Source organism: Gracilinanus agilis, chromosome 1 (genome assembly GCF_016433145.1).
Source record: "Gracilinanus agilis isolate LMUSP501 chromosome 1, AgileGrace, whole genome shotgun sequence".
NCBI lineage: Eukaryota > Metazoa > Chordata > Mammalia > Didelphimorphia > Didelphidae > Gracilinanus > Gracilinanus agilis.
This window is the reverse complement of record NC_058130.1, coordinates 91028188-91044269: the sequence shown is the minus strand read 5'-3', so window position 1 is coordinate 91044269 and position 16082 is coordinate 91028188. Positions and strand designations below refer to the sequence as shown.

The 16082-nt window shown below is 42.8% G+C and overlaps 1 protein-coding gene across 1 annotated transcript in view; it reads right to left on the bottom strand.

Moving 5' to 3' along the window:
* Positions 1–8368, bottom strand: part of MST1 (macrophage stimulating 1) — a 41551-nt gene extending 33183 nt beyond the window's left edge. Inside the window, exons 1-3 of the mRNA XM_044656948.1 lie at positions 8275–8368; positions 4682–4820; positions 1367–1479 (exon numbers count right to left, since the gene is read on the bottom strand). Of these exons, the coding sequence (XP_044512883.1) occupies positions 1367–1479; positions 4682–4820; positions 8275–8326 (304 nt within the window). The 5' untranslated portion in view covers positions 8327–8368. The remainder of the gene's footprint in view (positions 1–1366; positions 1480–4681; positions 4821–8274) is intronic.
* Between the last annotated feature and the right edge of the window lie 7714 nt (positions 8369–16082).

The window sequence follows — 16082 nt, the reverse complement described above, 5'->3', positions numbered from 1 at the left end:
CTTCCTCTTCCTCCTCCTCCTCCTCCTCCTTCTTCCTTCTTCTCTTTCTCCCTCTCCCTCTCTCAATACTGGGTATTGGTTCCAAGATGGAAGATCAATAAGGACTGGGCAATGGAGATTAAGTGACTTGCCCAGGGTTACACAGCTATAAAATATCTGAGGCCAGATTTAAACCCAGGACATCCCATCTCTAGTCCTGGCTCTCAATTCATTGAGCCACCTAGTTGCCTCCTTGCCTTTATTTATTTATTCTTTCTATTATGCCTATTTTTGTATACAGGAACATGGCTGCAGCTAAGGCCTCAGAGGCCATTTAGTTTAACTCCTTCATTTAGCAAATGAGAAAATTGAGACCCAAAGAGTCTAAGAGTCTTGCCCAGGATCATAGAATAGTAAGTGATCCAGGTGGGATTTGACTCCAGGTCTTCTTACTCCAAACTCTTTTCACTGTAACACTACTTTTTTGTCAGGTTCTCTTCTATTCACCAACCCCATTAGATTGTAAACTCTTTAAGAGGGTAAGAGCAATGGTTATTTGGCTAGTATTTGTCAGAATCAGGCCTTTAACCCAGATATTCATGATTTTAAGATTGGCTGACCCTTTATTAACTCTCTTCCATAATTAATATGTGTGAATATGCACATATACTCAATGTACGCTGTACATTGACTCTGACATAGTAATGTCATTTTGGTCCTATTTGAATAAAAAGGACAACAACCAACTAACCACATTTATGTATGTGCATATATATATATACACTTATTCAACTATATACACACATATGTTTATATACATGTACATATATGTATAACTATTGGAAATAAATTTAACTTTTCTATAAAATTTTAGCAAAATAGAAAAAGAAAAAATAGAAAAAATATATATGCCTTGCCCTTGCACTCTTTTATATATCTATCTATCTATATCTATATCTATATCTATATCTATCTCTCTATATATATATAGAGAGAGAGCTCTTTGTGTTCCTAGCACCAAGGACAGCTCTTCAAACAAAGCTGGCCCTATAAAATGCATTATAAATTCAATTGAAGGCCCTGTAGTTCATAGTGAGCATGTAAAGATAAGTAACATTGTGCAAGGAAGTAAGGTCTGGGGCATCCAAGAGTACCCAGAGGAGGGGAATAAATGGGAGGAGTTGTTGTCCATCAGCAGCCCCTGATTTTCTTCTATCTAGCTGAATCCTGTTCCCAGCAAATAACCCTCTGGTGGATTTTATTATTTTTCCCTAACATCTAGGGAAGTAGGTGGGCTGGGACAGGGAGCCCAGGGTGCTGGCTTTTCTCTTCTCTGTTTCCAGACTCTCAATGCTTTCTTCCAGCCCTGTCCCCAAGCTGGACTTACCTTTCTTTTGGTAAAGGTCATACTCCACATTCTTCTGGAGCTGGGTCTGATCAGAGTGTTGGGTCCAAGACAATAGTTGGCATCCCTGGTTCCTTGGGGTAAAGTGGAAAGCACTGGGGGGAATGGTCGTAAGTCATCAGATAGAAGCCCTGGAAACTTTTCTCTCCCTCCCTTTCCCCTGATACACGGACCTGGGAACCTGGTGACAGGTTATTTTTTTTAAAAATATTTTTATTTTAAAAATATTTTCCCATGATTATATGATTCATGTTCTCTCCTTCCCCTCTTCCCTGCCCCCTCCTGAAGCTGACAAGCAATTCCACTGAATTATACATGTATTATCACTCAAAACCTATTTCCATATTATTCATTTTTGTACAAGAGTAACCTTTTAAATCCAAAACCTCAAATCAAATACTCATATAAACAAGTGACAGATTATATTTTTTCTTCTGCATTTCTACTCCCACAGTTTTTTCTCTAGGGGTGGCTAGCATTCTTTCTCAAGTCCCTCAGGATTGTCCTGGATCATTGCATTGCTATTAGTAACAGAGTCCATTACATTTGATCATTCCACAATGTTTTACTTTCTGTGTTCAATGTTCTGCTCATTTCACTCTACATCAGTTCATGTAGGTTCTTCCAGCTTTTATAGAAATCAAGTGATTCACCATTTCTTATAGCACAATAGTATCCCATCACCATCACATACCACAATTTGTTCAGCCATTCCCCAGTTGAGGGACATCTCCTCATTTTCCAATTTTTTGCCCTGGTGACATATTCTTGGAGCTCCTACTTCCAATTTAGATAGTGTTGACCTCTCTGGGAACAACAAGTTTGAGAAAACCTTTGAGGACCAACCAAGAGAGAGAAAAAGAAACAATCCCATACTGGTCCCTGGATCCTCAAACTGAGGCCAAGAAGGAGGGTCTCTCTTTAGGCTTTTCTCATACCTCATTGGACTAATTTCTGAATCTAGGGCCTTCCTTCTTTCATCTTCCCTATGCTGGAAGTAACTTCTGGTTTTTGTGGTTCTAACTAAATCCAGAGATATGGCTGTGGTGAGGGGTATGGTTAGTATGTCAATGGCTTACATAGGCAAAAAGAGTGGGAGGGAGACTATAGGTAGTTATGAGGCAAAATTTCTTTTAGAGTTCTCAATGACTGAACTCTGAAATGTCTTTAGATACAGGATGACAATCAGTATCAAAAGGGTCTCTCTTGCAAGCTTGCAGGGTTAATTAGTTGTTATATCAAATTACTTTGGGGGAATAAAACTTTATTAGCTAAGTGAACTGAGAGAAGTAAGCTGCTCAGTGGCCCAATGGATCAGGCATTGGAGTTGGGAAGACCTGAGGCCAAATCTAGCCTCAGACACTAATTATATGACTCTAGGCTAGTCACTAAATGTCTTCTGCCAAAGAGATAAAAGGGGAAAGGGGAAAGGACCTACTTGTAGAAAAATATTTATAGCAGCTCTTTTTGTAGTAGCAAAGAATTTGAAATTAAAGGAATATCCATATTTGGGGAATGGCTGAACAAATTGTGATACATATTGGTTTTGGAATACTAGTGTGCTATAAGAAATGATGAACAGGATGATTTCAGAAAGAGCTGCAAAGACCTCCATGAACTGATGCAGAGTGAAATAAGCAGAACCAGGAGAACATTGAGCACAGTAGCAGCAATATTGTGGAATGATCAACTCTGATAGACTTTGCTACTCTCAGCAATGCAATGATCCAGGACAATTCTGAGGGACTTCTGACAAAGGATGCTATCCACTTCCAGAGAAAGAACTATTTGAGTCAGAATGTAGATCAAAGCATACTATGTTTCACTTTTGTTTATTTGGGTTTTTGGTCTTATATAATTATTCACTTACAAACACAAACAATATGGAATATGTTTTGCCTGATGATATATGTATAAGCCAGATTGAATTGCTTGCCATCTCTGGGAAGGGGGAGGAAAGAGAGGGAGGAAGACAATTTGGATCTATAATTTTGGAAACCATGTGGAAATTTTTTATTACATGTATTTGATAAAATAAAATATCTTTACCAAAAAAAAATCTCCTCTGCCCAAGTTTACTTTGCTATAAAATGCATGTAATAATACATACTCTACTTACCTCAGGGTTGCTATGAGGAAAGTGTTAGATTTACCTTAAAGTGGTATAGAATAGGGGACAGCTGGGTAGATCAGTGGATTGAGAGCCAGGCCCAGAGCGGGAGGACCTGGATTCAAATCTGACCTCAGACACTTCCCAGCTTTGGTTCCTAATATTGGTTCCAAGGCAGAAGAGTGGTAAGGGCTAGGCAATAGGGGTTAAGTGACTTGCCCAGAGTCACACAGCTAGGAAGTGTCTGAGGTCAGATTTGAATCCAGGACCTCCCATCTCTGGGCCTGGATCTCAATCCATTGAGCTACCCAGCTGCCTCCTATTCTGTACCACTTTAAGGTACCCAGCTGCCCCCAAGATAAGGGTTTTTAAAAAGTGGTACAGAATGTAGGAGTTATTATTGCTATCATTAATATCTAGTCTATGATGGGGTAATTTTCTTCCACAGTCGTTTGAGATGACTTTCCTCTAGTAGATGGTTTCTGAACATATATATATATATGCACATATATACATATATATATATATATACACATTCTCTCTGGGCTGGTAAACAAACCTTAGAAAGCCCCTGTATAGAGTAGGTGGACATAGACTAGAAGGGAAGGAGGGTACAGAAGCCAGACTTGGATGTCCAGGAATGGTAGTAGGGGCAAGAGAAAAGGGGAAAACATTCCAAAGCAAGGGTAGCTGCTTATCTGAGTCCAAGGAACCCATTAGGCTCAGGGACCAACAGGGAAGACAGCTTATGGAACAGTATAGAGGACTCTAGACTTTGGGTCAGAAGGACCCAGCTATATCACTCTGGAATTCTTTAGCCTCTGGGTCTATTTCCTTATCTGTAAAATGAAGAGAGTCAATAGCCTCTAAGGTCCCTTCTGGCTCTACATCTATGATCTTATGACCCTTGGAATTTGGGGTAAGGTGATCTGGGGAATTTAGAATTTAGAAAAGGAGAAAGCCCTGAGGCCAAAGGCCTGCATCTGTTCAGGCATCCCAGAAAGCTAGATATGCTCAGTAAGACCTTAATCCAGGGCCACATCCTTTTTAGAGGTAAAGTGGGGAGGGGAAGATAGATATAAGCAAGGAGCTAAGGATCTTCCCAGGAGGGGCACAGGAGCCTGAAGAGAGAGGCAAGGGTCCTTCCTGTCTCTTTCCTCCTCTCTCCCTTTCCCATCCCTTCTCACCGGCAGTCCAGGTGTTGGTTACAGTGCTGTGCACATTCTTCCACATCCATCACAGTCTTCCAATTCTCCTCTTGGTGGGATGAGTGGTGCAGCTCGGTGGCACTCAAAGACTGGAAGTCATTGAGTGGGGACCTTGTCCCTGGAGGCCATGGAGAGGGACAGTCACTCAAGGCCAGGCAGGGCCCTTAGTCCCTTCACTTGACTACAATATATGCATATGTTCATAGGAATGTCTGTATATATGTGACTAAGTTTGCATGAGAAGCCATGCAGGGAAGAGTGATTAAAATTGTCTCAGGACTGGAGAATTGCCAAAGAGTAGGAAAATTTCCCCTAGATGGAAAGGTTTATGAGCTAACAGATGTGGAACTCCTTTAAGCTAAAGAAGTAGGAGCCAGGCAGAGGATGATGGTTGTGGACAGGCAGAGCCAACCACAGGCTAGTGAGACTGAGGGAGGAAACAGTTTGTCTTGTGGGCTAGTGGGACAGAGTCTGAACCTGTCAGAACTCGAGCTCTGACCAGACTCCAGCCCTGGGAATCAGCAAACTGGGGATCACATTATATTATGTAGATGGCAAAGTTTGAAAAACCCCCATGATGCAAAGCTCTGGGAAACACAGACTCTCAGAAAAACTGAGGCCGTAGCTCACTCCCCACCTGAGGTCTCAAACCCCTCCCACTGTGACTGAATGTTCCTATAAAATCACTGCTGTATGTATTCTTTGGGAATCTGGGTTAGATGGTTACCTATTGATTTATTAGCCTATAGAAAACTCTGTCTAGATTTAATGAGGTAAACCAGATCCATCATACTATCTTGTAAACCAGTGATGGGCAAACTTTTTAAAGAGGGAGCCAAAGGAAAGAAAATGCTCATCTGTCAGTCTATTTCTAAGGCAACTCTTTCAAAGTTTCATTGTATTGTATCCTACTCATTGTATTTGTCAGATTAGGAATAATGTCACTCTGCCGGATAGAACATTTCAGGGGACCACATCTGGCCCACCAGCCGTAGTTTGCCCATCACTGTTGTAAATCATTACCTTCCATTGTGTGTGTGAAAGCTTACCCAAGTCCTCAGCTTGCTTTTGCACTCTCTATAAAACAGAGTCCACAATCCATAAACCTTGCCTTGGAAGTCACCCACTTTCTCAGCCCTCCTGATCCCTGCTTTGTTCTCTCTTATTTTCTCTCATTTCCTTTTCCCCTGTTTGGGGACCTGTGAATGATTTGACAGGGACAACTTGTCGACATTACGCTATAAGCTTTTTGGGAGAAGTCTTTGACTTTTTGAACTTCCAAGGCTTACATAGTAGGTGCTTAATAATGCTAGTAACTGGGGTAGCTAAGTGGCTCAATGGACAGAGAACCAGGCCTGAAGACGGGAGGTTCTGGGCTCAAATCTGACTTCAGACACTTTATAGCTATGTGACCCAGGTTAAGTCATTTAACCTCATTTGCCTAGACCTTATCACTCTTCTGCCTTGGAACCTTGGAAGCAATACTTAGTATCAGTTCTAAGACAGAACATAGTTTAAAAAATGCTAGTGACTGGCTGCCAGATGTATCATGTCTTCAAAGGCCTCTTGGCAGATTGTCATGATGCCCTGGAAGAAAGGGAAGCCTCTGGGACCAGTATCAGGCTGGGAAGGGTCCTACCTTCTTCTCCTGTCCTCTTCTCCATGACTGAACTTCAGGGGAGAGACCCTTCAATATAAGGGCCAAAGTAGGGGAAAGGAAACAGGATCTCTCTTCTTGCTAGAGGATCCACTCCTGGGATCTTTGGGAAACTTTCTTATCCCCCAGTGTTTGTCTTCCCAGGCTTATCAAACTGTCCCAAGTCCTGGAGCCAAGGAGACAGGGAAACTAGGCTGAAAGTATGGCTGACTCCCCCATGATGATATAGTAGGAGTCCCTGTAGGGCTGCTTTGGGTAAGAAAATGCTTCCTGAAGCCTAGAAGCTCTCAATATGGTCTTGTACCACAAGTAGACCAATGGGTTCTTCTCCCAGCTCAGGAAAGCCAGGGAGAGGACTTAACTGTTAAGCCCCCAGTTGGAAGGCCATGCTTTCCTGAAAATGCCTCTGCATCCCCCAGTCCCCTTATTTTCTTTCCTTCAAAAGTTTACCACTCTAAGCTACTTAAATTCCCTTGGAGAAGAACTAGAGGTAGGGGTTGGTGGGTGATGAGCTTAGGGCCAACATTCACAGGGGAGATTTCTGTCCCTTGAAGTCCAGTCATAGAGAGTAGGGAAGGAAGGGAAGTAGGGCCCTTCCCAGCCTGATGCTGTTCCGAGAAGCTGCCTTCTTTTCCTGGGCATCATGACAATATGCCAAGAGGCTTCTAAAGACCTGAAACATCTGTTAGTTATAGTCATCTGCTACTTCCTGCTTAGTTGCTTGGGCCATGAGGACAGAACTCCCTGGTCTGCAAGATCAAGAGTCTTGCAGATCAAGAGTCTGCAAGATCAAGGAGAGAGCAACATTTTTTTAATGGTTGGAGGGAGAACCTCTGTCCTGACACATTCTAGTTTCCTCTGTTTCCACCTTTATAAAACAGGAGGGTTGACTAGCAGTTCTTTCTAAGGTCCTTTACATCTCTTGACAGTCTATGAGTGTCTTAAAGTTGGGCTCCATCCACATCTACTCAATTTCAGAAAGAGTTGAATGAATCACTTCTCTTCAGGCTTCAGTTTCCTCTTCTGTAAAACTAAGACTCATAGCATCATAGATTTAGAGCTGGAGGGAAACTTAGTTGTCCCCCAAGAGTCTCATTTGATAAAGGAGGAAAACAAGACCTTTTACAAAAAGAGGAAACTGAGTTAAACTCTAAGAGGTTCTCTCCAGTGCTAACAGGATGCTCAGTTTTTGTTGATTTGGGTTTTATTCTATGGGGGCATTAGGGAGAGTTAACACAAAGCTCTCTTTCAACAGAGCTCTCATAAAACATCCCTCTATTTGCTCTAAAGTTTTACCACTTCCTTAGACTCCCCAGACACCCAGGATGAAGAAACCATTGACCTTAGCTCCTAATGATCAGGAATTCGTTTAAATAGGAAGCTACCAAATGTGACGTAAAGCAGGACACCAAGTTGGTGTCCTAAGATCCCCTGTTTCCTGTCTCTCCATTGGAGGATATCTTTTGTGCCCATAGCCCTAGCAAAGTTCGTGGTACCATGTCCAACAATTTCCTAGAGTTTTTCTACTTAAGCTGTGTGTGTGTGTGTGTGTGTGTGTGTGTGTGTGTGTGTTATTGGCCCAGGTGTATTTATGAGACTCATCCCATTTTGGAGCCTTAGGTGGTGGTGGTGGCCTGGTCCCTTGGGGTTGGATGGATAAGAGGGGAGCCAAATCCATTGCTGAAGGGAACCAGGGAGGAGAGGCAAGACATTGTATATGCATGCATGTCTGTGCCTACCAGTTGCTGCAAACAGGAGCAGAAAAGGGAAAGCGACAGAGAGAGAGAGACAGGGCACAAGGCAGGAGCCAAAATGAGGTACCAGAGGGAGAAGAGGGCAGTGGCATTTGTATGGGGGGGGGGCCTCCCTTCCTCCCTTTGCCCCAGACCCGAGGAATTAAAGGAAAGGGGCTCACCTGAAGTGCTGGCACATGGGTTCCAGAGCAGGAGGACCATGAGGGGCCACATTCTCCCTGTTTTAGGATTTCCTGGATTAGGCTGACCCTGGGCACCTTTCTGCCCCTCTCACCCACTTCCTTCAACCCTGGCGAGGCTGCATCAAGTCCACACAGTCTCTTCTCCTTAGCCCACACTGTTCAATCTCAGAACATTTGTCTCTGCTGACAAGCCCCACCCAGAGCAGCTCCCTAGCCTGGGCCAAGGAAAGAGGAGGGACTAGGGAGGATACTTGGGGGAAAAGATCCACTGGGGCTGGGGCTAGTGGGAAGGGATCCCAGCATCCATCCCTTCCCCATCCATCCACCTATAGGAGCTGCCCTTGATAACTTGGCTTCTACCCTCACTCTACAAACAGTTCCCCAGAGGTGCCTTCCCCACTCCTACTCCGGGAAGCAAAATTGTGAAATCTATCTTTGTGGGAATCTCTGATCGGGCTATCTACCAGGCAGCACGAGATTTAGGAAAGGTCCAGGACTCCCGGACTGCCCCCCCCCCAGCTCCTCCCTCTCCTCCTTTCCCCTCCAAGAATGTTAACCCTAAAAAGAGCTCTTGCAAATACTGTTTGTGGGAACGAAGGAATGCAGGGCAAAGGGCCTCGCTTGCAGGCAGAGGAAAGGCTCCAGGGTTGTAGAGCCTCTTTGGGGCTTGTCAAAGTTTCCAAGTCTGGATTCTGGAAGTCCTGGCGAGCTAGCCTCCAGGGGCAGAATGGGAGTTGAAAAGAATTCCTTTATCTTAATCAGAGGGAGTCAGGAGTCTTCCAGTTGAAGTGAAGCACAAGGATGGCTGGAAAAGAGAGAAAGTTTTGGCCGCTGCCTTTTAAAGGGCCCCCCATTGTATGGGATGCAGCTGTGGGCTTGACAAATTTAAAAGCTTGTGGGGGGTGGAGTGGGGGTATTAATTTGCCCTTGGGCATGCTGATTGGGCAGTCCCCCCCCCACACACACACACAAATTGGTGCCGTTTCCTTCCCAGAAACTCCAGCAGATGGCAATATCAGTTCTGCTGAGAAATAGAATCATGCTGAAGCTTTTCTTGAGCCAATACCAGGAGTGTGACTTGTCTAGGCACTGTTTCAGTGGAAATGGGAACAAAGAATGATTACCTATTGATTTTCCCCTTACTGTTTTGCTGTTGTTCAGTCTTTTCAGTTGTGGATGACCTCATTTGGGGTTTTCTTAGCAAAGATACTGCAGTGATTTGCACAAACACTTCCTTTTCTAGCTCATTTTTTCAGATGAGGAAACTGAAGTAAACGAAGTTAAGTGACTTGCCCAGGGTCACATAGCTAGACTGTGTCTGAGACTAGACTTGAACTCAGAAAAATGAGTCTTCCTGACTCCAGGTGAGGCATTGTTGTGGGAGAAACATACCCAAGTTTCTAATAGCGTCTCACCCCAAGAATGGGAGGCTCAAACTCCTTTCAATCCAGAAGTAAGAAAAGAATTTTATTTGAAATTTTTTTGGTTGTCGTTTTGTTTTGTTTTTAAGACAATATGATAGCCTAATATGATGGAATAGCCTGGTGGTTCATAGAGTAGCCTGGGAACAGGTAGAATAGCCCCCCAGCTCTGAAGTAGCCCCTGAGTTGGTGGCATAGCGGCTCTCCCGGTGTGGAGTTGCATCCCTCTTCCTGTACGGATCAGGGCGGGCATATTTGTTGAGGGTCTGGGGGCTTAGTGATTCCCGTTCCAGGAAAATCTCTGCCTTTTCTCAGAATAGCCCAGCCCTGGGCATTTTGGGGCTTTACAGGTATGATTTGGGGTCTGACAGGTCATGGGTGAACTTAGAAACACCAGAAAGGGAATAAGGAGCACACACAGATCGGGGGCATGTCCCCCCCCATTGTCCCACTTGTCATCATTTGTCAGTGTAGGAGAGGAACATGGAGGGGGATACCTACAGCCACTATAGACAATGAATAACGCTTAACAGTTCAGAACTAAGCACAATATAAGCAATGAATAGTGCAAAGCAGCCCAAAGTTGGTACACAGAACAGAATAGTACAGAACCAGCAATTCCAAATGGTTCCTTGATGAATAGTACGGATGCTGCCACTTATGCTGGACTAATGCCAAAACTACAGATTGACGCCTTACTGTGGTTATGGTGCTAACTGGCGAAGACCCTAAGATCTCCCAACATGAGGGTCCTGCTTCTAATAGTGCCCCTCACTGCCCGCTGCCCATCTCCAGCAGCACTGTGTCTACTGTACCGCTGAGTCTCTCTTTTCTTTGCTGTTCTGTTGTGATTAGATGATTCTCTCTGTCATCTAGTTGCTTTCTCAGTTGGTGGACAAGGTTATATGAGATCTAAAATGGTCCCCAAACACTGATTTTAGATTAACAAGTGGTTTTGTTGTGTGGAAGCCTTATTAGGAATAATTCTGACTCCTATTTTATAGTTGTTGGATTTCTTACTTTCCGTCCTAGTAACATCTCTAAAACCGAAGGGCAAGGGCTAGGCAGTGGGGGTTAAGTGACTTGCCCAGGGTCACACAGCTAAGCAGTATCTGAGACCAGATTTGAACCCAAGTCCTCCCAACTCTGGGCCTGGTGCTGTATCCAGTGTACTGTTCCCTTATAGTGCTTTTGGTTTTTTTAAACCCTTACCTTCTCTCTTAGAATCAATACTGTGTATTTGTTCTAAAGCAGAATGGGAAGGGCTAGGCAATGGGGGTGCCCAGGGTCACACAGGACCAGATTTGAAATCAGGACCTTCAGTCTCCAAGGCTGGCCCTCCATATAGCTGTGCAAATAGTTAACACTTCCCCACAGTCCCCCTGGGACGATTGTTTAAGTATTACTGTCCTCATTTTACAGAGGAGAAAACCAAGGTTTAGAAAGAAAAAGTCAATGAACTCGTTTACACTGCAAGTTGGCTGCTGGGTTGAGACTAAGGATAACACCAATTCTCATCTCTACCTCATTTTAGGTTTAAAAAGTGCTTAACTCATAACCCCATGTGGTTGGTAGTGTTGGAGAAGGAAATGGCAAACCACTCCAGAATCTTTGCCAGGAAAACCCCAAATGATGTCATCAAGAGTCAGACACAACTGAGAGGACTGAACAACAAAAGTTTGTAGTATGATTATCCCCGTTTTAGAGATGATAAAAGAGACCCAAATAGGTTAAAAGACTGCTCATAGATTGAAAGTGGAAGAGTCAGGGATTTCAGTCCAGGTCTTCTGATTTTCCAAGTCCTGTATTATTATTAATATTAATATTAATATTATTATTATTATTATTAACAACTCTTACTTTCCATCTTAGAATCAGTACTGTGTTTTGGTTGGTTCCAGGACAGGAGAGCAGTAATGTGGGTTAAGTGACTTGCCCACAGTCACACAACTAGCAAGTGCCTGAGGCCAGATTTGAACCTTGGACCTCCCATCTCTGAGCCTGGCTCTCTATTCACCAAGCCACCCAGCTGCCCTCCTAGTCCTGTATTCTTTGTCTACACACTGTACTGCCTCTAGGATCAAGCTGTCACAAAAACCTCCATCTCCCATCTCCATGCCTTTGCACTAGAATGATCCCCCTTCTCACCCTACTTCTTGGTTTCCTTGTTTTCCTCATTAAACTCAGCTTATTTCACACCTTCATCAGGAGGTCTTTCCTGTCCCCATCACCCCCACCCCAGCTGCTAATGCCTTCAGCTTTCATACCTCCAGTTCACTCTGTTTATTTTGTATGTTCTTTGGCATTTACATGCTTCTCCTCCACTAGAATGTGCCCTCCTTGGGGCAGGAGCTGTTCTTTTCTTTCTTTGTGAAGCTCGTGAAGGGTGTGTTGTGTTGTGGGTATTGCCCAGATAGGTTATGTGTATCCCTGTGACTGTCCAGATGTGACAGAAGGGATTCAAACAGAAGTGTGAATAGAAGGTTCTAGTCTCCTTCACCTATCCCTCTCCAAGGGTGGCTGATTCCAGCCAGGAGGGCAGCAGAATATTAATTAAATGGTAAAAGTGGGGCACAGCAGGCATCTATAATAATATTGTTAGTACAGTTGGAAGTTCTTAAATAGTTGGTCTCCAGATCCCTTTACTTTCTTTTTTTTTTTAACCTTTTCCTTCTATCTTAGAATCGATTGAAGATGAGCAGTAACCTCTAAGCAAGTGGGATTAAGTGACTTGCCTAGGGTCATACAGCTAGGAAGTATCTTGAGGCACATTTGAACCTAGGACCCTCCAGGTTCTAGATCTGGTGCTCTATCTACTTGAGCCACCTAGTTATATACCCTCACACCCCATGCCACATTCTCAAGGACCCTAATTAACTCTTGTTTATGTGGGTTTTATCTATTGGCATTAGAAATTAAAAATGATCATGTAAGAATATTTGATTCATTTAAAAATAATAACAAACCAATTACATTATAAACACAAATAACATGTTTTTATGAAAAATAATTATATTTTCCAAAACAAAAACAATCTAGTGAGAAGAGGCAGTTCTATATATTTTTGCAGATCTCTTTAATGTTTCTTTTAACAAAAGATAGCTGTATTCTCATAGCTGCTTCTTCATTCAGTCTGTTGCTATATGTTCTGGTTACATGAAGAAAATCCAGCTGCACACAGATATAGTTGGAAAAAGGAGGGGTATTTTAATAGGCAAATAATAGTATTATGAAAATAGTTTTGATCTCTTAGATCCCCAGAATATCTCGGGGACTCCCAACTCTAGGGATCACATTTTTTTTAAACCCTTAACTTCTGTGTATTGGCTCCTAGGTGGAAGAGTGGTAAGGGTGGGCAATGGGGGTCAAGTGACTTGCCCAGGGTCACATAGCTGGGAAGTGTCTGAGGCCAGATTTGAACCTAGGACCTCCTGTCTCTAGGTCTGACTCTCAATCCACTGAGCTACCCAGCTGCCCCTTCTAGGGATCACATTTTAAGAACTACTGGTCTAGGGGAAATAGTTAATAAGTTCAAGCTACTCTACTGGTCACTATTCTTTTAAGGAGGAAGGGGTATTCTAAGGTATATATTGGGAGGGTATTCTAAAGTGTATATTGCAAGTCTTGACTCCATGTCCAGTTCCATGAAAGCCATCACATGTTGTTGATCAGTCGTGTCTGACTCTTCATGACCCCATTTTGGGTTTTCTTGCAAAGATCCTGGAGTGGTTTGCCATTTCCTTCTCTAGCTCATTTTGCAGATGAGGAAACTGAGGCCAACGGGATTAAGTGACTTGCCCAGGGTCACATAGCTTAGTAAGTATCTGAGGCCAGAGTTGAACTCAGGAAGAAGAGTCCTCCCAACTTCAGGTCTGGTGTTCCACCTGCTGCTCCACCTAACTGCTATGTAACAAATCACAAATCACATCACATAAAGTGCATAGCAAATAAACCTAAATACATAGAATGAATGAGTTCTCTCCCCTCCCCTGCAAGGAGATATCTTAGCTTGACCATAAGAGAAAGAGATAGAGGTCTTCACTCAAGAGGAAATTCTCCCAAGACTCTAGCACGATAAGCTGAGACAGGGACAAGATTGAGGCACTGGCTCCTCTATAAGTGATTCCTTCCTAGAGTCTTTATTTCCCTTCAGTGGTCTTTTCCTGAAGAGAAAATGGAACTAGATGTTTCCTTTCCCCTATTCTAGAAGAAAAAGAACCAAGATCTCTCCTTTCCCAAGCTCTCAACCACTCTATCTCTCAAGGAGGCACAAAGGTTCTATCAATCATTCTCCATTAATGAAGGGCAACTAGATGGTGCCATATTGCATAGAGCATCAGGCCTGGAGTCGGATTCATCTTTGAGTTCAAATCTGGCTTTAGACCAAACCTTGTGCAATTCACTTCCACTCTATTTGCCTCAGTTTCCCCATCTGTAAAATGATCTGGAGAAGGAAATGGCAAACCACTTCAGAATCTCTGCTAAGAAAACCCCAAATGTGGTCATGGATGTTATCAAAAGTGTGAAATCTTATGAATCTTTAAGGTTAAAGGAAAGAATGAAGGTGATTAAGGTAGTAGTAGGAGGAATGGAAGGAATGGCTAAGTTTAGGGAGAAATGAACAAGGCGGTATTTTGGATGGTAAGGAAATGGATGAGGTATTCAGGAGAGGCAGCTAACACAGACTAGACACTCAGGCTAGAGACAGAGGACACTGGGGGGAAATAGGCTGAACCCTTCCAGGCAGGAAAGGTACTTCTAAAGACACAAGGAGTAGGGCCAGTCAGAAATTATTTAAATCTGACTTGAGGGCTTTCTTGTCAGTTTCTCAAATCCTCAAAGGAGGAGTCCCAAGGCTCCTCCCTGTCATTGAAACTGACGAGGATCCAGGAGGAAGTCTCGGGCAATGACTTCCTCCCAAGATGGATGCCTCCAGTTCCCTCAGAAAGTAAAAGAAAATAATTCCTTTCCCTTCAACCCTTGCCTAATTCTTCAACACAGTGATTCACCAAGGGGTTTGATTAAGTAACAAGGGGGTTTATTGAAAATTCAGGGTTGGTCTGAAGGACAGTGGGGTTTAGGGTTTCTGACAACTGCTATGGAGAAACTCAAGATGGGGGAGGGTCACAGGAATGGGTTAGACTGAGAGAAAACCTGCTCTCTCTGTCAGGGAAGATTTGGCTGCTTTTAAAGTAGAGAGTATGCTAAATCAATAAAGTAAGGGATGGTTTGATTCAAGGATGTTCTACTTGCCTATGGGGAAACTAACCCACAAAGTCTATTCATTAAAACCCAAAAGCCACCCTTCCTCCCAGAGCCCACAGGAAAAACAGGAAAGGTAACAGGGGAATGGTATGGAGAAGGTCAGGGAGAGGTCCAGAGAAATTAGCTAAGTTCAAATTGTCCAGTGACAAGGCACAGACCAAAAGCAAAGCCGAAAGCCAAAGGCAAAGCTCCAGTTGGTCCTTCCGCTTTCCTCAAGCCTCAGGCACCAACTACCTGTTTGTCAGGATTCTAAGGTTTAACTGCCATACGTTTTCAGTTAACTTTTGCAAGGGCAAAAGCCTTTATTGCATCTTTGCATTACAGTCTGCTCATTTGTCTTTCGAAAATTTGCACCTCGCAACATTTTCTGGTTGCTACGATCTAAGCAGTTACTACTCTTATTCTAAGCTAAATTCTAACTAAGCTCTTATCCCTATCTAAGTTTTGCAAAATAAGAAAAAGGGTTGCTTACTCCTAAATTATTCTAAGACTAATCTAAGCTAAAACTAAGACAGGTTATGGGAAAGGCAAAGGAAAGGAATGGAGATATGAGTTTTGCAAAAATTTTTGAACAGAAAGGAAAAGCAGATTAAATGCAAACATTCACAAACAGTCTTAAAGTTAACATTTGCTAACTAAAACAAAGTAATGAATTCTATCTATGTAACTATCTAATTTTATGAACTAACAACAAAAGTATCAACTAAGAAAATTTCCGCAATCTAAGCTTCTAAATTCTAATTCACTTTCTAAAGTTAGTATATTAACATGTTAGCACACTTATGCCTATGTTAGAAACATTAGTAAGACCAAGTAAGATTATTATTATTTGTAAGTCTTTTGGTTAAACTATAGACTTAAGCTATGTACAATATTTACAAAGAAAGTTTAGAAAATTCTGTCCTTGTTCTAACTTATCAAAGTAACTAACTGTCTCTCTGTGTTAGTAAAACTTATTGCTAAGTGTTAGTAAGCAAAATTTACATATATACATTTTTACAAGAAATGTCAGGTGGTTTGAGTAGGTGTCTGAACCAAAGTAAGAGAAAACTCTGTGCTAAGGCAGACAATCTCTTAAGTGTAAGTTTAGTGTTTCACATG